Source organism: Polyodon spathula, chromosome 13 (assembly GCF_017654505.1).
Source record: "Polyodon spathula isolate WHYD16114869_AA chromosome 13, ASM1765450v1, whole genome shotgun sequence".
Taxonomy (NCBI): Eukaryota; Metazoa; Chordata; class Actinopteri; order Acipenseriformes; family Polyodontidae; genus Polyodon; species Polyodon spathula.
In genome coordinates, this window is record NC_054546.1 from 20073123 (window position 1) to 20097529 (window position 24407).

The window sequence follows — 24407 nt, forward strand, 5'->3', positions numbered from 1 at the left end:
CTTGATGGTCTTCATCCAAACCTCAATTCACAAGCCAATTGTTTACTAACCTATTTTCCTACCTAAAGCAAATATATTAAGGATTTCAATATATTTTTCTAATTACCTTGGTTACTCTGTCACACAGTTTCAGTGGGTGAAATTCCACCTCCAGCCAATTATACAGCTCCTTCACATCTGGAACAACGTACTGCAGCAGATTGTACCTCACCTGCAATTTATAAAACATTATTATTTTTTCTTTAAAAAAAAAAAAAAACAGTACACAATACACTCAATTTGAATGAAGGAATCTCTTTACTTTATCTTAAGAATCATCATGACAGACAGGTCTGTGTTCGAAGGTTCGCTCGCTAGAGAGGAATTCAAAAGGTAGTTTTAAACCTTCGAAGGTTCCTAATATGGCACTTGTGCACTGTGTTTTTCTTTTGTTAACAGAAACCATATTGACAATGTGTGAATACTATATGTCACTTGCAAAATTCAATCTTTTGATTTGTATATTGCATATTACATAAAACAAAAGCTGCATTGAAACTCACTACCAAATCTTTACACGTAGCAACTCTATATGGCGTTGCTGTCATGTATGTACCTATAGAGGTTGTAGTGCTTCAATAAAATATGTACTGAATACCTAGTGTACAAGACAGTGCAAGAGAAGTGCTATGGCAGAATGTTTAAAACATACAATATTACGCCAACACTAATAATTTTAATTTTGATAAACAAGCACCGTCCACCCCTCCCCGCTCCAGCTCGTGTTATCTAGGAGGCAAACCTTTAATTTCTTAATTCGCCATCTTGACAGCAAAGCGTTGTACAGTGTAAACTGTATTGAAAGAAATGTCCTTGAAACCCCTCTGCTGTTTGGGATTTTTTTGTTTTGTAAAAGTTGAATGCAAACTGTGCAAGAGACTTAAGGTATCACAGAGGCAGAACCAATCTCTGGGGTCACGTGACAAGAGTAAGTTCATGTTATTATTAGTATTAATATTTTTAGTAGTAGTAAAATGTGACTGACTGATAACCTGCTTGGAACAGTGACTTGAAGATGTGTTTTGCCTAAGCCTTACTGCATATATCTCAAGTCGCATCAACTGCGTGTAAATAAAATGTATATTTTTATTTAAATTATAAAAAACGTGATTACTGTTCTACATAATGTATTTAAACTACATGTGAATGTTTTATTCCGTTTAAATGGATAACCTGTAAAATAGGAGTTTCAATCAAATATAAACAAGTAGCTATTGTGAAGTCACCAGTATGCAAATCAGTACCACCGAAGATTCAAACCTTCCTTCGGTTATGTGTTCTGAACCTTTGAAGTTCAAAATGTACCCGTCGTTGCAGCCTTAAGGACAAGTCTAGTGCATTATTTGTGTCAACACAGAATGCATAAAGAATATGAAGTTCACGAAGTCAGCAGCAAGACCATAAACTAATAGACAAAAAGATCAGTAAGAAAAGGAGCAAGTCCCAAACCAAACTAATTTTACACTTTAAATAAAATCTCACATTGCATTTGCATAATATCATGACATGCGGAACTGTGTTTAATGTCATCTGTGTGAAAGCACTGACTGGAACTAACAGCAAGCCTGTCAAAGATCCAAACTGGAATTATACTTGCTTGACAACTGTTTGAAGGTGACTGGCAGGGCTGGCTACAGAAGAGCCACTCTGCTAATTAACCCCCACTGTTTATCTGGCACATCAAAATATCACAGCTCCCAAAGGCACTGAGAGCGAGACAATCACACTGTTGAGGTTATAATTGAAAGCAACTGCATTTATGGTCTTGAGAATGCTCTTTGTATCAATGAATTGCTCTCATTAACATGGTGTACCTCACAGAAATGGTGATTAAAAACAATCTATATCACATATAAAACAGATATAGAAGGTGACACACATCACAATGCAATTTAACATGTACTGGTATTAGAGTGGCTAAGTTACTTGCACTCCGATGGTCCATAATGGATTTTCTTTGATCTAATCCTATCAAACTTGAGTATTTGGCACCTTCATATTGGTATTTCTGCAAAGCCAAAACGTAGCAAATGGAGTAGAGAGTAAAAATTAGTAGTGCTTAAGAATTAAGATAAGGCGAGAAGACAGTGTGTAACCCAACCTTGTTACATCATCTCAGGTCTCCAGTAAGGCTCAATTTTTTTTTTTTTTTTTTTTTTTTTTTTTTTTTAATAGTAGCAATAGTCTTTGTGCATCTTTACCATGTCATTTATCAGGCTTTGACGGGTGGGTGGGGACTGCAGACCCAAAAGCGTTGCTAAGCGTCTGTGTTTCTCTACAATGATGCCGTCCATATCCAAAAGACGGGCAATGTCAGTACGTTCAGGGGTGATAGGAATGGACAAGGTTGCCAACAGCACACGGGTAGACATCCTGTGGGGGGGACAGGGAAGATGACAAAAAAAAAAAAAAAAAACACTGTTAGGAACATACATCCCGTCACAGAATGTAACATTGCCGGTGTTGGTACCATGGAAAAAGAAATAAAAAGTAGGTGGCCTAGCCAAAGCATGTAGAACAGCATCTACTGATAAATGTGCCGTGAACAGTTTAATGAAAACCAGGTAAGTGTTTCCAAAGACAGAAATGTGAACAAAAAAAAAAGTCTTGGTCCATAATCCATGGGAAATGTCAACAGATCAAATGGCTTGTAATTTAACATGAAGTAAAACAGATAAAAATATCTGTATCATTCATATGGCCAGTGGTTAGAACAATGTGGATGCAAAACAGTTAATGAATGAATTAAACAAATTATTCACAAAACCTCTATTTATCAGTTCAGCCATGTCGATACAATTAAACATGCAGTGTTTAGAACACCATGCACAATGCCACTTAAAATTTGCATTGCAGCTGTAACAGCTTTAGGGTAAGCCTGTAAAAGACCAAAGTGAAATGTTCAAATGCCTTATCCAAGGATCTGATCTTAGTATTTCTAAATTCAGCACTGTTGAGTGTTTAATAGTCATGGAAGAAGTCTCGTGGTTTACAGACCTCTGCATCTCCTCCTGGGTGAGGTTCTTTCTCATTTCTCTGGAGAGGTGGTAGAGTCGGTGCAGGGTTGATGCATGGAAGAGAGCATTGCCCGATTTCCAGAAGACGGTGGACACTTTGTTGTAGTAGTTTGCCATTAACTGGGGTTTGGGTGGCTTCTTGGACAGGGCAAATAGGCCATGGATATCCTCCACTGCCTTGAAGGCTTCCTGAAGTGCACGAAAACATAAGCATCAATCAAATGATTAAAACAGACATGAAATCAACAGAAAAACAAGCATACATAACTAAATCACTCCTCTCATCCCCTCAAAATGATTTTAAAGCCAGACTTGCTACAGTGAATAAGCAAACACTCAATTAGTGTCATCTAGTATGGTGCTGTTTGGAAACACTTGAGCAATATAACAGTGTAAGAAATACTGAATTGATGCATGGTTATCCCTTGCTAGCATACAATTCTCCAACTAATGGACTTTTTTTTTTTTTTTTAATATAAAATGTGCCCATTAGTTTTAGATGTTACTAAGTCTCCCGTCAAATTATTTCATGCATCTATAATGTTCGGTGTAAGGGATTTTATTCTGAAGTTACTTTAATTACTCTGCTTTCATTTGTGCCCTCTCCCTTGTCCTACTACTCACTGTACAGAGTTTGAAGTAGTAACTCCAGTTAAATTTCTCCCCTCTCCCTTGAGATTTAATTATTTTAAAATTCCTTGTAGCTCATGCCACCAAGTCCTTGGTTAGCCTGGTGTTCCTTCTCAGGGCTAATGTAATTGATAGCTTTGTAGCAAGCTGCAGAGCACTAGACACAGAGCCTAACACAGAAGACATGAGCGCAGCCTGACCTGCCAGAGCTCCATGCTAATGGCGCTGTCCAGCTGGACCAGCCTGGTCTCCAAGTGCATGGACTGGCTATCAGGGTTGTTCAGGTTGATGGCTGTGCTCTGGTTGTGGTGGCGCTGGATCTGCCCCAGGTGCATCCTCAGGTTATCACACAGCTTGCGGAACTCTGCTTTACGGGTGTACTGCAAGCAGAACTTGAAGGCTGGGAAAAGGAGGAAAATCGAAGTCATTGTCATTGATCGAGGTCACTGCGATACATACATTTATGTTCGGTGAACGGCTTCCAAACACACACACAAAAAAAAAAAAAAACTCATACAAAGTACACAAGCACTTCAAACTATTTCTCAATGTTCACAACCATGTCAGGCATTTACACATGTGGTGCTGTAAGCAGACCTCCAAACAGTATCACCTGGACAAACCAGCGTGGTAAAATGCCTAAGAAAGTTTCAGCAAATGCCTTTAATACAGTGCCTATAGAAAGTCTACTTCCCCTTCCAAAATTCACATTTTGTTGCCTTATAGCCTGGAATTAAAATGCATTAAAATACATTTTTTTTTTTTTCATTTATCTACACATCCTACCCCACAACTTCCAAGCGAAAAAAATATTCCACAAATTTGTAGAAAATTAATTAAAAACTGAAACAGCTTGGTTGGATAAGTGTTCACCCACCTTAATAGCAATCCTAAATTAGCTCAGGTGTAACCAATCGCCTTGAAAATCTCACACCAAGTTAAGTGTCCACCACCTGTATTAAATTGTAGTGATTCACATGATTTCAGGATAAATTAAGTAGTTCCTGTAGGTTCCCTCTGCTGGGTAGTGCATTTCAAAGAAAAGACTCAACCATGAGCACCATGGGCGCTTTCAAAATAACTCTGGGACAAAGTTGTTGAAAGGCACTGATTAAGGCCTTTTTATATTTGTTTTATACCCACCCCTTGAATATCCCTTGGAGCACAGTCAAGACGATTAAGAAGTGGAAGGTGTATGGCACCACCAAGACCATGCCTAGATCAGGCCGTCCCTCCAAACTGGATGACCGAGCAAAAAGGACTGATCAGAGAGGCTACCAAGAGGCCAATGGCAACTTTGCAAGAGCTACAGGCTTTTATGGCCAAGACTGGTCAAAGAGTGCATTTGACAACAATATCCCAAGCACTCCACAAATCTGGCCTGTATGGTAGGGTGGCAAGAAGGAAGCCATTACTCAAGAAAGCCCACCTTGAATCCCATTTGAAGTATGCAAAAAACCTCAGGAGATTCTGTAGCCATGTGGCAAAAAGTTTTGTGGTCAGACAAAACTAAAATGGAACTTTTTGCCCTAAATGCAAAGCGTTATGTTTGGCGCAAACCCAACGAAAATCATCCCTCCTGTGAAGCATAGTGGTGGCAGCATCATGTTATGGGGATGTTTCTCATCGGCAAGGACTGGGGCACTTGTCAGGATAGAAGGGAAACTGAATGGAGCAAAGTACAGAGAAGTCCTTGAGGAAAACCTGCTGCCCTCTGCAAGAAAACTGAAACTGGGACGGAAGTTCACCTTTCAGCATGACAACAACCCAATGCACACAGCCAAAGCTACACTGGAGTGGCCAAGGAGCAAAAATGTCCTTGAGTGGCCCAGTCAGAGCCCCGACCTAAATCCAATCAAAAATTTGTGGCATGACTTGAAGACTGCTGTCCATCAATGCTCCCCAAGGAACTTGACAGAGCTTGAACAGTTTTGCAAAGAATGGACAAATATTGCCAAATCTAGGTGTGCAAAGTTGGTAGAGACCTATCCCAACAGACTCACAGCTGTAATTATTGCCAAAGGTGCTTCCACCAAGTATTAACTCAGTGGGGTGGAGACTTATCCATTTATGACCTTTCAGTTTTGTACTTAATATATAATTTTTTTCTCAAAAACTTTTCCCCTTAACAGTGTGGAGTATGAAAAAGTAGGAAAAAAAATCTAAATTTAAATGCATGAAACTGAGGCACCGACAACAAAATGTGAAAAAAGTTCAAGGGGTTGTAGACTTTCTATAGGTACTGTAAAAATTGTCTACTTTCACCTTATAAATGTATGAGTGCAAGCAGGGTGGGTTGAACAGAATTAAAATGCATAATGTCATTTTAACGTATTTTTCAAAAAAACTATTTCAAACTTGAGCTGGTTAGCAGAGGGTACAAAGACACTACAAAAAGCCCAGAGCTTGTTACCTTGCTGAGCAATGTCATGGTAGAGTCGCTCCACCTTGGAGTTGTTCCTGAGCAGGTCCAAGCACTGTCTGTATGATTCCCACAGGAACTTGACCCAGGGAGTCAGAAGCAGGCGGTCCGTTCGGTCTTGGGTATCCTCCCCACTGACAGCGCTCAGCAGCACACTGGAAACAGAGACAAGAGCAATGAACAGGAGACCACCTGCTATATATTATCTTTTAGACAGACAGCACTAATTCCAATTGTACTTACACTCTTGTACTGCTGCCTATATGAATATTCCTTTACACATTCTGGAATTAACCCTTTGCGGTCCTGTGTCGGACCAGGTCCGACATTACAATTTTCCCTTTCCCGTCCGGAAATAGATCCCTGTATAAGACCAGTTTGAAACTCACACAATTTACCGACAGCTCCCTCCCCCACAAGAGAAGCATCAAAATACATAACTGTTTAGTTTACCGTTACAAGAAAGAAGAGGTGCATCTTTGCCATAACCCGCTATTTTCTTTAATGACTTTTCAACCTGTCACCTGATCTGAGAATAGGGTTGTCCACAGGCTCCAGAATCTTGACACTAAGGCAGGTCAGGTTTTGTAACTCACCTCTCTAAACTGCAATGTATTCAGAAAAGTGAGTGTGAATTGTGCGAACGGTCGCTAATTAAATTGTTTTACTTAATTTTTACCAAAAGCACACACCTGCCTGTGAGGATCGTTTCCATCCATTAGACCTACACAGCACGTGATTGGCTTGCTGAGTCTCTGACTGGCCGGGACTTAGAAGGAAGAAATACACCACCCACTCGATATATCGTGGGTGTCGGGGTCCAAATATAAATCCGCTATATATAGAGACCCACAGAAAAACAAATAGGCCAACAAATAAATACTGTACAGCCACTCCCTCGTTTTATAGGCAGTGTCAGGGACCAGCAACCTACTTTCTCACATTTTTTGTATAAAAAGCAGCATACCATTTTAATTCGTACAGCGGAGGGTAACTGTTTACTTCAGTCTCCAATTAATTTCATGAGTCTTCCTCACCTTTCTTAAATGCACAAGCCGGCTGCATTGAAAGAATCCACTCCCAACATAAGAGGCTTGTTGCTAGGGAGCTGACGTCACTGTCTTGTGGCTTTGCTAGTGCATTGCTGCTACACGTGAACACCTTGTTGGCTAAAATAAAAACCGCTAATATTTAATTCTCTGTGCTATTGTGCAATACGTGCTATTGTGCAATAAAGATATTAATGCTTTGTTTTTTAATTGTTGTTTGATGTGCAGCACGAAATAAAAAACAAACAGTAATTCAAAGTGCCTATGTATATTGCAGCTAAGGCGTACGCAGTTTGACAGTAAAAATTGGGAGACAACTCCAGGACCGCGATATATCTGAATCTGCAGTATAGCAAGGGGCGATATGACAGGTGGGTGTATTAAACAAGCAGAAACTTTACCTGCTGTCACAAGGATAAATGAGAGTGTAGGCGAGTGCAAAGTTATCTATAATAATGGTGTTGTCCTATTTTGATAGATACTGTTTACTGTATAAACAAATTCAAGCAACAAGATTAACCGTTGTTACGAGGCTCTCCAGGTACAATTGCCACCACTATAAAATACATTTACTAAACTGCTCAAGCAATAAACACTCACTTTACACGATGAATACATTGCAGTTTAAAAGAGGTGACCTGCCTTAGAGTCTGTTGAGCCTATCAGAGCTATGAGGAAAAAATTACCGTGATGAGTGACTTTAATCTCCCTGCGAAATAAAACCAATGTTGATTTAAATACATTGTGTGTGTAACACACAAATAGGCTACAAAAGTTTAAAAAAAATATTTCAATAAAACACAGCAGTCCCCAAATGGTTCAACTTGTATTAGCACATTACAATAACGTAAATGTAATTTTCTAAAGCATATTGTTGAACAACGTCTTGCACATCTGACAGTTGTAAAGTTACAAATTATTTTATTTTTATATATATCTGTGCACTGACTTTTTTTAAATTCTCAGTATGATCTCTAGAACATGTTTGAGAGACAAAGCAACAAAGCACAAAAATCTACAACCAGTTTGCCATTATTATATTACAGGTTTACTGCATAACTTTGCTCCATGAAAAGTGTGATGTGAAAGTGCTGTTGCATATGGGGTTATGTTTGCATTCAGCAGTTGCGTGACGTGTTTAGTGCGCGCACCACCAGTAATTTAGGGAGTTGAGAGCTGCGACAGAGTTGATCAGATGTGTTCTTGTGATTAAATACAACACTTCCGTTCAATACCAGATTCAAGGTCCTTAGTTAAAGAATTTCTTCTTGACGTTGTGTAAGTGGGGGATGGTGGGGGGGGGGGGGGGGGGGGGGGGGGAATGTATTAAAAATGGTATTATACTTATACGCGTCTGGGCCGATACCAGGATTTGGTTCACCAAATCTTAAGTATTCGGAATCCGAAACCGAATCCTGGATTCGGTGTATCCCTATCCCTAGTAGCAACATACTAAAAAAAAAAAAAAAAAAAAAAAAAAAAAGACACCATTTCCAAGACTCTACTTTTTGTTTGTCTTACTATTAAAAAGCAGTCTACAGCCAAAAAACACCTGGCCTGTGGGAGCATCACACTGAAAAATACTTGGTCCTGAAAGGGTTAAATCTTTCTTCCACTCGCCGAGCTGCAAATTGTTCTGCTGCCATCTAGTGGTCACCAATGGATTACATTAAAAGCAAATGTCAGCAGCGAGAAACTTTTGAAACATTTATTCACAACTTTGTCCGCTTTTATGTGAAATGCAAACCCCATGCTATCACGTTTTTAGAAACACACACCACTACAACAGGTTTAATAAATAAAAGTTGATTCAAGTGACAACCTATTCTACGGATTCAGGCTCTGTTAATGACCCAGCTGTTTTATCTAATTTCAGTCTTCTCCAATTTGTCTCAAACGGGCTGTGGCCAGTCAACTGATGAAACATCTCACAGATCCAGAAGTATGCTGCGATCTCTGGAACTGGTCTCTCCTGGATGTCCTCTTACATATCTGGAAGCATGCAGTCTCAAGGGTCTGTTCTTTGGCCTACCTCCAACATCTACATGTTTCCCTTGGGTCACCTCATCCACCAACATAGTCTCATGTTTTACTCCTATGCTGACAACGCCCAGCTCTACTTTAACCTCACCCCTGGATGTCATTCTGAAATGGTTCGGCTCTCGGCTTGCATTCAACGCAGAGGCCTGGACACCTAACAATTATCTTCAGCTCAACACTAGCAAATCTGAACTCCTAGTAGGATCTAAAACACAACTTAATTTCAATATAGCTGACCTGAACTTCGGAAACTGTCAGCTGCTGCCTTCCCTCAATGTACAAAGCCTTGGTATACTTCAGGACAGCAACCTCACATTTGATACTGCAACTCTCTATGGTGGCCAGGATCCTTACCAGATGTAAAAAACATGATCACCCCCCCATCTTGCCCAGGTGCACTGGCTACCTGTAAAATACAGGATTACTTTCAAAATTCTCCAGGTCACCTACAATGCCCATCATCACACAGGTCACAGAGTACCTCGTCAACCTGCTGACCCGCTATGTCCCTCTGACTCTGGCCTTCTTGTTATCCCCAAACAGAAGTGCATCACACTTGGAGAACGCTAGTTTAGCTTCATGGTTCCGACTCTCTGGAACTCTCTCCCAGCTTCGGTGCGTGATGCTCTCACCGTCGCTCGCTCATTAACTCAAGACCCACTTCTCTCTTTCCATGTTCTTTAAGCCTGACATATGTTATTAGCTGTCTTTGCTGCTTCTGATTTTATACTGTTTTATTCTCATGATTCTATATGACATACGCATACTGTTGTGTCTCTGCTACTTTTGGTCTTTCACTATATCTTATGATTCTATATGACACACAGTGTTTTAGAATGTACACATCCTAGTCTTGTGTTTAATGTATTATGCATTGTTTTTTTTACTGTATCTTGTAAAGCGCTTTGTGATGGTGGTCCACTATGAAAAGCACTATATAAAACAAAGATTGACTGATGGATAGAATAAGCAAGTCTCACCTCTCTGGTGTTTGAATGTTATCCAGATCCTCAATGTCAAGCACCATCTGCTGGGACTCCCCCTTTGCAGTCTCAGTCTTCTCTTCAGCCAGCTTGAGATAAGCCCTGACAACATCCTCCAAGGACTTGATGTTTACCTATTGCACAAACACACCAAATGTCAGCACACAGTTGAGGGTTTTTTTGGCACTCATTCATGCAGTCACAAAGCAGCTCGAGCTATAGATATAGCAGTCAGCTCTTAACGGATTTGGCTGCAAGTGTAACACTGCGACAGATTGAACGTGTACATGTGCATCTACATTGTGAATGTTCCTTAAACACATGCACTACAAGTTCCAATAACACACTGACCTGCTGGCAGATGTTCTTGTACTGGTACAAGCCTTCCTTGGCCAGATGGCTCTTGCGGAGGTCCACACAGAGCTCCAGGTACTTGAGCATGATCGGCTCGTGGATCTTCTGCCATGTTCGATGCTTTTTACTCTTGATCACGTCGTAAAGAACATCGAGGGCTGGCTGCTTTTTGTCAACCTCAAGAAACTCTGGAAGAAATAATAAAAATATACAAACTTGAATTTTGCTAACTAGGCACTGTAAACTTCTTAATGATTTAACCAACATATTACCATTCCCTATATAGTTATCAAAAGCAGCCACTGAAAGAGTTATACATCAACAGAGAAGCCCCTGGAGTGCATCAGCCACTGTTTTAGGGGTAAGCATACATAGGTGGTTGATGCAATTCACTGTGATTGCACAGCAAAATAAACAAAATAACCCAGCTGTGGTTTATGAGGCTGATCAAAGCCACTAAAGTTCTCATTTAATCTATTGATGCACTGTATGGCAAGCAATTTCTCAACTACAGATGTAAAATACAGTGGTCACTAGGCTACATTGTAGAATGTATAATAATTGAAGAGACTGCAGGTATGCTGGAAATAGTTTATTTTTATTATAGTTTATAATTATATATAATGTAGTTAATACATATCATTCATAGTCCCATTGTTATTTTACACACATTTTTTAATTATATACACACACACATATACTACTGTGTAAGTCTTAGACATTGCATTTTTCTAGTCTGATGCATTATGAGCATCAACAATTTACTCCAAGCTTCCACTAGTGTTTTCTACTATTATAACAACCTTGACTTGCATAAAGAAGGAAAAACACTGAGTAAAATAGCTCGCATCACTTGATTTTCAAGGTGTTGCATCCAAAGTAATCAACAAGTACAGAGACACATCTATAATCGACAAACCCGGGAATGGAATACCCAAAAAGCTGTCGAACAAGGATGGGCAATACTTGAAGATAATATCTTTAAGGAATAGAAAGACAAAAAATGGTTGCTATGACAACAGAGCTGGCAGAAGGCACAGGTGTCGTTTTCCATTGTCAACAGTCCAAAGCACCTTTGACCATTTTTCCATAGTCCAATTTCTGTGTTCTTGTGCTTAGTTTAGCCTTTTAGTATTTTTCCCCTTTAAGAGGTATTCTTACTGCAAAACATAATTTGAGTCCTGATTTCAACCTGTACTATTGACGGATGGACAATGACACTTGTGCCTTCTGCCAGTTCTGTTGTCAATTCAACGTGTCCTCTTTCTATTCCTTAAGGATATTATCTTCAAGTATTTCCTTCTTTATACAAGTCAAAGTTGTTTTAGTAGAAAACAGTAGTGGAGGGCCGCTGAGTTAACTGTAGATACGTTATCCACACTCGGTGTGTTCGTTTGGATGAAACAAGCAACAGAGGGAGTAAGCAAGCTTGAATGTTGGTGGTTGCAGCCAATGTGAGTCCACTACTTAACTGATTATTGTTTGCTAAGAGACTTAAGGCAGTGGCGTTATGCTTTGCTACTATTTTCTTTATTTTTTATTAATGAAATTTTACAAAAAGAGGCAGTACTGAGAACATACAATACTATGTTCAGATATAGCATTTTTTAATGAAAAGTATAATCGACAAAAAAAAAAAAAAAAGGCTTTGCTCCTCAACCAAACTATATTTGTGTTTTCAAGTTGGTCCTCGGAACAAACAAGATATCAGGTCTGCATGGAGGCGTTCTTCTGGGTGATACAAATAGAAACGTTTTTTGCAAAGGATTTTACAAACAAAACATAAGCTGGACACACTATGTTAAAATATTTGTTCTGATTTTTTTAAAATTTTAACAATCAAATGAGACTGTTAAACTTAATGTTTCACTGTGGTAAAATACGAAAGCGAAAAGAGGAGTCTGAGACACTGTAGTTGAGCAAGCCCGCCGCTAGGTATACACAAAAAAAAAAAAAAAACAGTGATAGAGTTCGAGAGACAATCACACTCAATGAGAGAATAGATGTAAAGTACACCCTGTTGGAGTCCAAGCCTTTGTTCGTTATATCGAGGGGTTCGTTATAGTGAAAAGACAATCAAAATGAAAGATAAACGGTTGAGAAAGTTAATGATGAGATAGGAATGTGAATAAAAGTAGAATTACAAGTACCTGATCGTTTCATGTATGCAGTATTTTGACTAATTCATTAAAGAATTAAAGCGCAGTATAAAAAGCAAAAATCCTGAATTGAAGCTGAATTTTATTCAAAAATTGACATGAACCGTTTTAAAGTGCACCAAATCATAATCCAACATGAAAGAATTCGAGATTGATATTTTACTCCAAATCAACACGACATGAAAAGTTTGACATGAAAGAAGTTATTTAGATCAAGGTTTTTTTTTTTTTTTTTTTTTTTAAAATCGGTTGCTGAACAAGTCAAAAAACAAAGTGCTTTTTGACAACCTATACTCATGACAGAGCTATGATAGAGATATAGTTTCCAGATTTGTTGCAAAATAAAATTGTTTGTTTCAGAGGCCTAGTTACATACACATTCTAAAGACAAGATTTCACTGTGAAGGTGGCATCCCGTGCGTACAGACCGGGATGTTGACAGTGTGTGCATATTGTAACAAAAATCCTTCATGCAGTAAGAATGAGCCTTCAGTCTATTCAGGGCCAAACTTGATATTTATTATACTAATACACTAACAATTAACAGGTCGTTGTGGAACTATTCTGTCTCTGATTATTCGCTTCTCTGCTTCACAACAACAAACACTCCCTGTTTAGACCCAGCTAGTCCCACCTCGTCCCACTTCACAACCAATCACCAGCAGCTCCTGTGGTCCATGTCTGTCCCCCATAGGCTGTTCAACTGATGCGACACACAGCCGCTCCTACGCCAAGTGTTCCTGCACTTCACAGACCTCACATAGTACACTACAATATTATCATTTTTATTATTTGGGGTCCAGGGGCTAGGCTATAGTCAAAGCATCGTTTTAATTAAGGGCGTTATAGCGAGGGTGTACTGTATTTTAAAATGTTCAACAACTAACAGTTAGCTACAATGCAATCATGCTAAATTGGCCTTTTATTACTATAACATCTCCAAAAAGCTCTGCAAATGTCCGTGATATTCTTTGAACACTGGATGCAGAAGCAGCTACCTCCTTTGTTATGCCCGTGTTCTCTGTAGTGTTTTCAGTTTCATTCGGCTCCTATCGGTCTCACTCAACCATTGAAAGGTTTTCTCTGCTTTTTCCGGAGAAAATACAACTAGAGACCTGTGCTTTACGTTTTTTTTTCTGCAAAGGGTTAACAATAAACAACAGGGTTGGCTGATTTAAAATACCTTGCACTCATTTAACGCCTCACCAGAAGTTGCGTGACAGTTTCAAAAATGGCACATGAAAAAGAAGCCGTCTGGGTCAAAAAAGTGTTGTGGTGCTTTAGAGCAAGTCAGAATCTCATGGGACAGAAAAAGGGCAAGTCATTCTGAAATGCCTCCATCAAACAGTGCCCAACTTCCTCTAAATGTTGTGTAGTGATTTCTGTATTTTTTGTTGCGACTTATGTGGAATGCAGTAAACGAGAACCAAAAAGGTGAATCCCATCACCCCCTTCACTTCATTTCCATGTTTTTTTTTCCTTTTTGTGTCAGTTTGTTTAATTATTCAGCTACAAAAAGGCAAAAGTAAACCTCATTTTATGAAAATATGTCTATGGCCACTGTTTACTGTGAAGCAATGGCAAGGAATGAAATTAAATAAAATGGTGTCAACTTTATGTATTATTTATTTCAGGAATAAACAAAACTTTTAACTTTCAACGTTTGTTTTAATGGTGGCTTGACGATTGGGTTTCTAGCAAACAAAGATCAAGTTAAGTAAGGCTCCAATTTATTCCGATATGTTACATAAGAAATAACTTGTAAAAAACGTGAACAAAACGCACACACTTTTTACGGTGTGTGTGTCCCCGGTACGGGGCTGACATACGACAGAGACGGAGCCAAGACTCGATTAATATATAATATATATTATATTAAATTATATTTACATTATTTAATACTCCATACATGAAGGTATGTACATTTTAGCACATAAGTAAGGTCGTTATTTGATTTATAGTATATATATATTATATATATATATATATATATATATATATATATATATATATATATATAGACACACACACACACACAGTGCCTTGCAAAAGTATTCAGACCCCTGACCAATTCTCTCATATTACTGAATTACAAATGGTACATTGAAATTTCGTTCTGTTTGATATTTTATTTTAAAACACAAACTCAAAATGAGTTATTATAAGATGACATCGGTTTTATGTTGGGAAATATTTTTAAGAAAAATTAAAAACTGAAATATCTTGCTTGCTTAAGTATTCAACCCCCACACATTAATATTTGGTAGAGCCACCTTTCGCTGCAATAACAGCTTTAAGTCTTTTGGGGTAAGTATGTACCAGCTTTGCACACAGTGTCGGAGTGATTTTGGCCCATTCTTCTTGGCAGATTTGCTCCAGGTTGTTCAGGTTGGTTGGACGACGCTTGTGGACCGCAATTTTCAAATAGTGCCACAGATTCTCAATGGGATTGAGATCAGGACTTTGACTGGGCCACTGTAGGACATTCACTTTTTTGTTCTTAAGCCACTCCAATGTTGCTTTGGCCTTGTGCTTGGGATCATTGTCCTGCTGAAAGGTGAATTTCCTCCCAAGCTTCAGTTTTTTAGCGACTGAAGCAGATTCTCTTGCAGTATTTTCCTGTATTTTGCTCCATCCATTCTTCCTTCAATTGTAACAAGATGCCCAGTCCCTGCTGATGAGAAGCATCCCCACAGCATGATGCTGCCACCACCATACTTCACTGTAGGGATGGTGTGTCTTGAGGCATGGGCAGTGTTAGGTTTGCGCCACACATAGAGCTTTTTGGCCAAAACTCAAAGCGCTATCTTGGGCTCATCTGACCAAAAAACCTTTTCACACATCGCAGCTGGGTCACTCTCATGCTTTCTGGTAAACTCCAGACGTGCTTTCAGATGGTACTTTTTGAGGAACGGCTTCTTTCTTGCCACCCTCCCATACAGGCCAGTGTTATGCAGAGTTCTTGATATGGTTGACTGGTGCACCATTACTCCACTCCCAGCCACTGAACTCTGTAGCTCCTTCAAAGTGATTGTTGGCCTCTCTGTGGCTTCTCTCACAAGTCTCCTTCTTGTTTGAGCGCTGAGTTTTGAGGGACGGCCTTTTCTTGGCAGTGCTTGGGTGGTGTGATGCAGCTTCCACTTCCTGATTATTGCTCCAACTGTGCTCACTGGGATATCCAAACACTTGGATATTATTTTGTACCCTTTCCCTAATCTATGCATTTGTATTACTTTATCTCTAACTTCTGTAGAATGCTCTTTGGTCTTCATTTTCCTTCAGATTCACAGCCTTACCAATGATCCTTCAACAGTGGTGTTTTTATCCAGAAAATGTGACAGCAACTTTAATGGTTCACAGGTGGAGGCCAATGGTAAGGTAACTGTGTCCTCGTTAGGGCAATTTCTTTCATCGGTGCAAACTGGGAGCTTCCACAGCACAGTGGTTGAATACTTATGCAAGCAAGATATTTCACTTTATTTTTCTTAAAAATATTTCCTAACATAAAACCAACGTCACCTTAGAATAACTGATTCTGAGTTTGTGTTTACAAAATAAAATATCAAACAGAACAAAATTTCAATGTACCATTTGTAATTCGGTAATATGAGAGAATTGGTTAGGGGTCTGAATACTTTTGCAAGGCACTGTGTGTATGTATGTATTATATATAAGCGCAAAGCTCCAGCTGCTCAACGTTTCGATATGTTATACATATTTCCCAAGGGAGCATGTGTTTGAATCAAAACATTGGAGGTATTTATAGGTTTTTGACAGCATGACAACTAGTTGTTATTGTTTATATTCAAACTCATGATTTATTCCTACATGATGTATTATATATCATTGAAAACTTGCCACAAACTCATTCCGAGCGAAAGACAAGACTGCTGATGTAATACCTAGTTAAGTGCGAAAGGAAATTTTCCTTCTTATGCACATTAAAACATTGTTAACATGACAATGCGTGATGCAATAATGATGGAATAATCAGGGCTCTCCCCCATCCGTCTTGCTGATGTTACTGTGCCTTTAACAATAAGGATTGTTTGCACTTCTAGCAGACTAGATCAGTTGCGCGTTGCTGGATGAAAAAAAAATCTTGTAACCACATGACAGCTGGTTATGTCTTGACACAACATTTAACAAATCAGAAAGTTGAATGGGCGGGATATTTTCAAAGATAAAATAGTGACAATGAATGCAGGGGGTCAAAATAAGCAGACGATCGGTGCAATCCAACACCTAACACTAAATTTAAAAAATGTAGAATAGTGAAAAACAAAAAGACGTGCATTAACAAAGTGCCCCCAAAACTTAAAGAAAACTTTTAAAATGAAGCAATAAGTTCAAGAATTAAGCTAAAAAGAAAGTGAAAAGGTTACTGCTTTTTTGTGTGAACTCCAATAATCTTACATTACCTTTCCCCAGTCAAACCGAGTGCCTAAATAAGCACGGTAATTTATCATAATAAAAAAATAATGAAAAAGAAAATGTAGAACATAAAAAAATGCAGCCATATAGTCAACGAATGACAACACATTTGAATTCTTTGTTGTATTATATATTTAAAGTTTATTTCTGTTAAAAGTGCTCCCAGATATAATGCTCTGCAGCCTGGGTGTACAGAATTCCTGGGGAGAACCCTGATGATGTAATAAAAATGGCCATGATGAAACTCCAGAAAGCTTTTTTAGGAGGCAAAACATAGTTCACATTTAGCACTGCTCCAATTGACAGATCGGACTGATTAATCAACTAAAGAGTTGATCAGATTAATTTTTTTTTTTTTTTTTTAAATATAATTGTGCAAAATGTTTTTATATAAAATAAAAACAACCAAAGGAAGATCTGCATTTTCTCCGCAGTAGTTCAGTCATAAGCGAGCGTAGGCGGGACATAAACAGTCGAAGGTATTCTATTGATTAAGTTTAACCAACAGAAGAGTCAAAGATCTGCCCCTTCTTATAAAAGGTGTCCAATCATGAGTGAGCAGAGGCAGGACATAAATGTGCTAGACCAGAGGTTTTCAAACTGGGGTACGCGTACCCCTGGGGGTACTCGAGGGCTCCTTAGGGGGTATGCAAGAAAAAACCTGTAATGGTGGACAACAGATTTTTATTTACTTACCACATAGTACTTTACGACTTAGCAATCGAATTAACAATGTTGAATCTCCTTTCAAATAAAACCACAGCTGTACTGGTGTACATTTCCTTTCTGTTGGGCGACTATAAACTTAACTATAAAACACCCAACTGGCTGCTGACAGTGAGCGTTGAGCGCACACATGGCTAAATTACATATTTAAATAGCAGGGCGGTGGTTCTGCAGCAGGCTAAAAAGAAAAATAATAATAATCATTGTATGATGTTGCTGCTTTTAAAAATGTGTAGTACTTATTAGGTATGTTTGCTTTCTGGAGTTTAAATGTTCAGTGTTTGTAGTTTAATCAGTTCAGTGTGTTTTATCTATCTTTTTTTTTTAAACAATAATCAATCCCTAACTCCTGGATTGGGAAGTGTCTGAAATTTGATTCCCTACTCCAGACCTATTGAGTGTGTTCATATCATATAGGGAGTGCCCACCAACAAGCTGTCTGGCAGCTGATTAACATGAACAGACGACTGCATGATATAAATGTCACCTTTCTACTTTAATCAAATTTCGTTTTTGGAAATATTCACTTCAAAACAATGTGATTATTCTGGCTGGATTCGATACTGTACAAGATACATACAGCATTTTAAAATGTCCAGCTCAAGTAGTAAACCATAACATTCAAATTAAAAAATAAAATTAAAAAAAAAAAAACATTTAATGTGTTATTCAATATTCACATAGTTCTGCATGGTACCAGATTTTTTTAAAAGATGCCTGTTTTTGTAAATTTTAAATAGTGTGTATGCAAAATGCCCAGTCTTTTCTCTCTACACTTCTGCATTTGTTGGAAGAAATGCACAACTTTTGTTGAGAATTGCTTTCTGATTTTGTTTTAAAAATTAGAACCCTAGTTTTGTTTTCAAAAGCATAACCTGTTTTTGGACTTGTTTGGCCACTTATTGGTCTGGATTTCGAAATAATTTTACATAGCATTTTTAGTTTTAATTGTATTTTATTTAAATTAGTTTGACAGCAGTTTTCCATGAAGAATAACTGGCTGAACTTTCCTCCTTCCCTGTGTCTTCTGTCCTGCTTATTTTTATTTTTTTAATGACACTTAATTTTTTTTGTAACTTGAAGTCCTATTCGTTCATTTTAAAATACAGAACAGCATACCTTTGTCTAGGGGCTGCACTGTTTACTAATCAGGGTGTAGTTTTACTGAAATCTGTGATAAAAAAGCATGCACATCCATCACACTGGTAGGTAAGCAACGTTGCTTTCGTTGGGCGGGAATTCAGGGGCACTAATTCAGTTCTAGGGGACAAAAAGGCAAAACATAAATCCAACCCAAGGACATCAAGGCGATTTCATACGCATTCACAAAACAAAAAAGAAATAAGTGATCCTATTATGTTGATGAAACTAATTCAAGCAAAACACAAATCAATGTTTTCTGAGCGATTCACACACTAATTGTTACAGAAATAAAATACAGGTCACTTTCCATTGTAAAACTAGAATGGTATAAAAAAATCTAATTTAAAAATAAACAATGAAAAAATACAAAAGGGTAATTTGGCAAAAAAATAAATATTGGTATTTTTTAAAAAGCATGGTATTTTTTACTAAATGTGGTCACACACCACTGATTAATACAAAGATTAGAGGCTTAGATACAGCCTTAGTGATACAACAGCACAAATAAGCGATGTTGTGGTACTCCGGCTAGGAGTACCGCATACACTCACTGAATACGTCTTTGGAAAGCTAGGTAGATGGCTTTTATGGTGCCCCAATATGTGTGTAACCTTTGCAGGGCTCGCAAAATCGCTAGCCCGACGTCCCAGGACAACCAAAAAAAATCTGTCGGACGTCATCTTTTTTTTGGCTGCTTGCCCGACGGGCAATCTGATTTTTTTTATTCTATAACAAGATAACGTTCTGTGCTTTAATCAGACAGCGGTTTCTCAAACGAGATTCCGCTCACAGATCCCGGTAAAATATGTTTAGAGGGATCAATGTTTTTCATTGGCAATGCTCGAGTGATTTCCAGGGTGACGTACACGTACACATTGCTTGTGACCAAATCCCGCGAGGATTGCAAGATATTAAACAGACAACTGTGAGGGGCTGGGTGTGATTGAGATAAAATCTCCATCAGGGTGAAATAAAAAAAAAAAAAAAAAAGGAATTAAGAAATTAAGAAATTAGGTATCTTGCACACCTCTGCGATGCCTCGACTCCATTAAGGTAAAATAATTATTTTGTTGTTAAATAGAAGAAAGTGTCCTTTATCTTCTGCTAGTAGGATTCATCGACAGACAAAGTACATACCTTTATATTGAAGGTTATGATTTTTTTTTAAACAAAGTTACAGACTGGAATTACAAGCTACTGTATTCTGTTCACCAAGATTCACATTCTGTTACCTTGTTTTACCTTTATTAAATCGTTAACGTTATTTCCCAACCCAGGAAAAAAAAAACGAATACGATAGTTATCATTCAGATTTAGCGCATAGCATGTTGACATCGCTTTTTTCATTTCTTTAATGTGATTAATAAAATACCAGTAATTTTATTTTAAATGTATGGTGCTTGCTTGTAACAATGTACCTAGTGCAGCAACAGTCTCAGGTCCAAACCGGGCGTCAGTCAGGTGTAGATATACTATTTACATCCTCGCTATACAACCTTAAGTATACGATTAAATATTGAATAAAAAAAATTAAATCAAACTGCTGCTGATGTTGGCTCGTACATGTCTATGCAGCCGGCACGGCAAAACATCTGATTTTTTTTTTGTTTGTTTGTTTTGTTTTGTTAAATAAGGAATCAAGATTTTAATTAACATCTGCAACTGAAACAAAACTGAATTTGTTGATGCGGTTTTTTTGGAGGAGGGAGTGGGAGGTTGTACTGTGTTCTTCAATGAATAGGATATAGCCAGAATACTGGATGCAGAATGCCACAAATAGGTACTGTACTTGTAATTCTACTTTTTATTCACAATCTCATTGCTATTATTATTAGTGCTAGTAGTGACAAATAATGTAATAAAGAAAATAAAAGAATAAAACAGTACTAATTATTAATAATTCCGCTAATGCCTTTACCCAAGGTGACTTCCTTAACTTACTCCAGCAGCTTATATTGTTCGTTTTGGATTGTCCTTTTACTACAGCGAACAAAAGGCTTTGGACCCAAACAGGGTTGTTATACCGAGGGTGTACTGTATTTAGTATTTGACTTATATGCTTATTACACAACACTTGCACATTTTAATATATAATGTGTGCACTTCTGTTATTTTTCACCACCCAAATCAGGTACATTAACAAGATTCAGAAGGACTTTATCTCTTCGGTGTCTCAGGTTTTGCTAGATGCAATGAGAAGGAGACAAGTACTTAGCTGTAATGGCAAACACAGTTCAGCTGTCTTGTTTTCAGGTATGTGACTGACAGTAGTCCAAATAAACAGTTCTGTGAAAATGTGTTACATTCACTAAAACAAAAAATAAATTAAATGCTTTTAAAAAGGACTAAATTCCCATTGTGATTTGTATTTTTTTTTTAGATTCTGTTTATTTAAACGTATTACTACGCAGGTCAGCCGCTTTAAGATTTTTACCTTTATCTACCGATTAATCAACGAATTCTCCTATTAACCGATCAAACATTTTAATCGAGTGACAGCCCCAGTCACTACATATGCATCACATGTATTTACTATTCTAGAACCATGAACCATTTAGTAGACTAGAAATAATTAAGTGTTGCTTTTGGTTGTGTATCTTTGTGACTGCATTATCAAGTTTCGTCAATACACAATGAACAGTTTATTAGGACTGAAGTAATTGTATTTTCTATGTTGCTCTTAAATTGTAATGCAATTCTTGATATGTTTTGTGTATACAACTAAGTTGCCTCGGTAAGGCGTCTGCTAAGAAATACATGATAATTTACGCACTAGTATTATCAGTGGTAACAGGCATTCATAGGGCGCCTAAGCCCTTTATAGTGCACACTTATGGAAACGTGGTGTGGTCGTGGTCAGTACCCGATGTTTCATAGGATGTGCACGGCACTAAAGCCTAGAGCAACAATAATAAAACGTTTTAAAAGGTCCCATACATATCGAAGAAACAGCAATTAATTTCAGAATATTATAACCACCCAACAGTCAAATAAAAAGCATTCCTGCAAAATTAAGTAATCTAGTTTAACAGTGATAAACTGTTATTTACAATATTGCAACGCTGTGATCTACATGACCAGTGTTAAACTGCTAGTTATATGGCAACCTCTACATAAATAAAAGTGCTGAAATGTAGATCACCAGATCTCGACCTCTGCAGTAACACGTTTCTTTCATTCATTTGTGGCATCTGCCCACTGCCCTTGTAACCAAATCATAGAAAACGCAAGCTGTGAGTCCAAAGTACACGTATTAACTGTTAGATTGACTATTCCATCCATGAACTAGTTGTATAGTTTCAGTCGAAAAATAAATAGTTTTCGTTAGGCCAAAAACCTACATCTGAATTGAACAGTGTCTTTCCTCCATTTTGTCAGCATACATACTTTTTAAAATTATAGTTTGGCCTTTCATCATTTAAAACGAGCCCCACTAATTTAACGTCTGCACAAAAAATAGATAATTAATGTTTTTTGTTTGTTTGTTTGTTTTGTGTTGTATTTTTTTTTTAAACCACAGTTATTTAAATTAATGCTAAACTACACGGGCCGCGAAAGCACATACGGTTTAGTTTCAATCATTGCATGCTGTGGTGAACAAAAGCGTCGGTATTAAAGCGCTTGACGAAAATTATCATTTTACAACTATTTTATCGCACGTTGTCTATTGTTTTTTCGTGCCACCTAAGCAGGCCCCGACCAGACTCCTCCACATGGCCGGGCTGAATAAGCATTTCCTCTGAAAGAAACAACATGGCTTCCCCCATGTCTCTCGGCGCCATGAACTCAGACACAGTGCTTTCTCCATACTCACCGTTCGCCCTTTTCAGGGCGTTCTCGGGACGCTGGAAGTATGCCGGCATGGTTCACGATCGTTTGAGGGATATTATTCGGCTTCAAAAAAGTATAAAATTCAGAAAAATCGGTTCAACATTTCCATCTGCGCCGCCCGGCTGCAGTCCTGCTCTGACAAATCCGGAGAAAAGGACCGGCGCACGTGACGCTCCAGCTACGACACAGCGGATGCCACGCTAGTGTTATAATACTATTGCCCGCTGGGGGGGCGAGAGAGATATGGTCATTTTGTTTATTGCTGTTGAATATATTGTAATTATAGTCAACAATTAATACGTATGCTTGTTAGTTTTACTGTAAAATACAATGGATATACAGTACTGTACTACAGTATAATATAGGACACAAGTGAGCCTCTAAGATAACGAATTCCCTTATATATGTTTTGGAATGTGATATATTTTGTTGAAATCATGGACGTGTTCAATTTGACACTACGATAGTCCCCGGGTGAATGTTGACTGTATTCTTCTATTGTATTGCTTCGTCACAAACCTTAAGATTTGGGTTTTCTTACCAGCATATGCAGTAGACAAGCTTCCTTCCTCCTTGAAGTTTTTTGGTCACTCTGTCACTGAACTAGCCACTTTCATTGTGAACTAGCCACTGCCACTGAACTAGCCTTGTTATTGTGAACTAGCCACTGTCATTATGAAATAGCCACTGTCACTGAACTAGCCATCGTCACTGTGAACTAGACACTGTAATTGTGAACTAGCCACTGTCACTGTGAATTAATCATTGTCAATGAACTAGCAACTGTCATTGAACTAGCAACTGTCACTGTGAACTAGCCACTGTCAATGTGAACTAGCCATTGTCACTGTGAACTAGCCACTGTCTCTATGAACTAGCGACTGTCAGTGTGAACTAGCCACTGTCACTATGAACTAGCCACTATCACTGAACTAGCCGCTGTCACTGTGAACTAGTGACTGTCACTGTGAAATAGCCACTGTCACTGTGAACTAGCGACTGTCACTGTGAACTAGACACTGTCAATGTGAACTAGCCACTGTCACTGTGAACTAGCCACTGTCAGTGAACTAGCCACTGTCACTGTGAACTAGCCACTGTCAATGTGAACTAGCCACCGTCACTGCGAACTAGCCACTGTCACTGAACTAGCCACTGTCACTGTGTACTAGCCACTGTCTCTGTGAACTAGCCACTGTCACTGTGTGCTAGCCACTGTCACTGTGTGCTAGCCACTGTCATTGTGAACTAGCCATTGTCACTGTGAACTAGCCACTATCACTGAAATAGCGACTGCCAGTGTAAACTTGCCACTGTCACTGTGAGCTAGTCACTGTCATTGAACTAGCCACTGTCAGTGTGAACTAGCCACTATCACTGAACTAGCCATTGTCACTGTGTACTAGCCACTGTCACTGTGAATTAATCACTGTCACTGAACTAGCAACTGTCACTGAACTAGCCACTGCCAGTGTGAACTAGCCACTGTCTCTATGAACTAGCGACTGTCAGTGTGAACTAGCCACTGTCACTATGAACTAGCCACTGTCACTGAACTAGCCATTGTCACTGTGAACTAG

At 38.4% G+C, this 24407-nt stretch overlaps 1 protein-coding gene across 3 annotated transcripts in view; it reads right to left on the minus strand.

Annotated features, from left to right (window-relative positions):
* LOC121326080 (eukaryotic translation initiation factor 3 subunit A-like) overlaps window positions 1–22989 on the minus strand; it is a 45118-nt gene extending 22129 nt beyond the window's left edge. For all 3 annotated transcript variants that reach the window (XM_041269237.1, XM_041269238.1, XM_041269236.1), the window contains exons 1-8: window positions 22811–22989; window positions 10532–10722; window positions 10178–10314; window positions 6100–6263; window positions 3887–4086; window positions 3037–3245; window positions 2241–2412; window positions 107–211 (exon numbers count right to left, since the gene is read on the minus strand). In XM_041269237.1, the coding sequence (XP_041125171.1) occupies window positions 107–211; window positions 2241–2412; window positions 3037–3245; window positions 3887–4086; window positions 6100–6263; window positions 10178–10314; window positions 10532–10722; window positions 22811–22859 (1227 nt within the window). In that variant the 5' untranslated portion in view covers window positions 22860–22989. The remainder of the gene's footprint in view (window positions 1–106; window positions 212–2240; window positions 2413–3036; window positions 3246–3886; window positions 4087–6099; window positions 6264–10177; window positions 10315–10531; window positions 10723–22810) is intronic.
* Between the last annotated feature and the right edge of the window lie 1418 nt (window positions 22990–24407).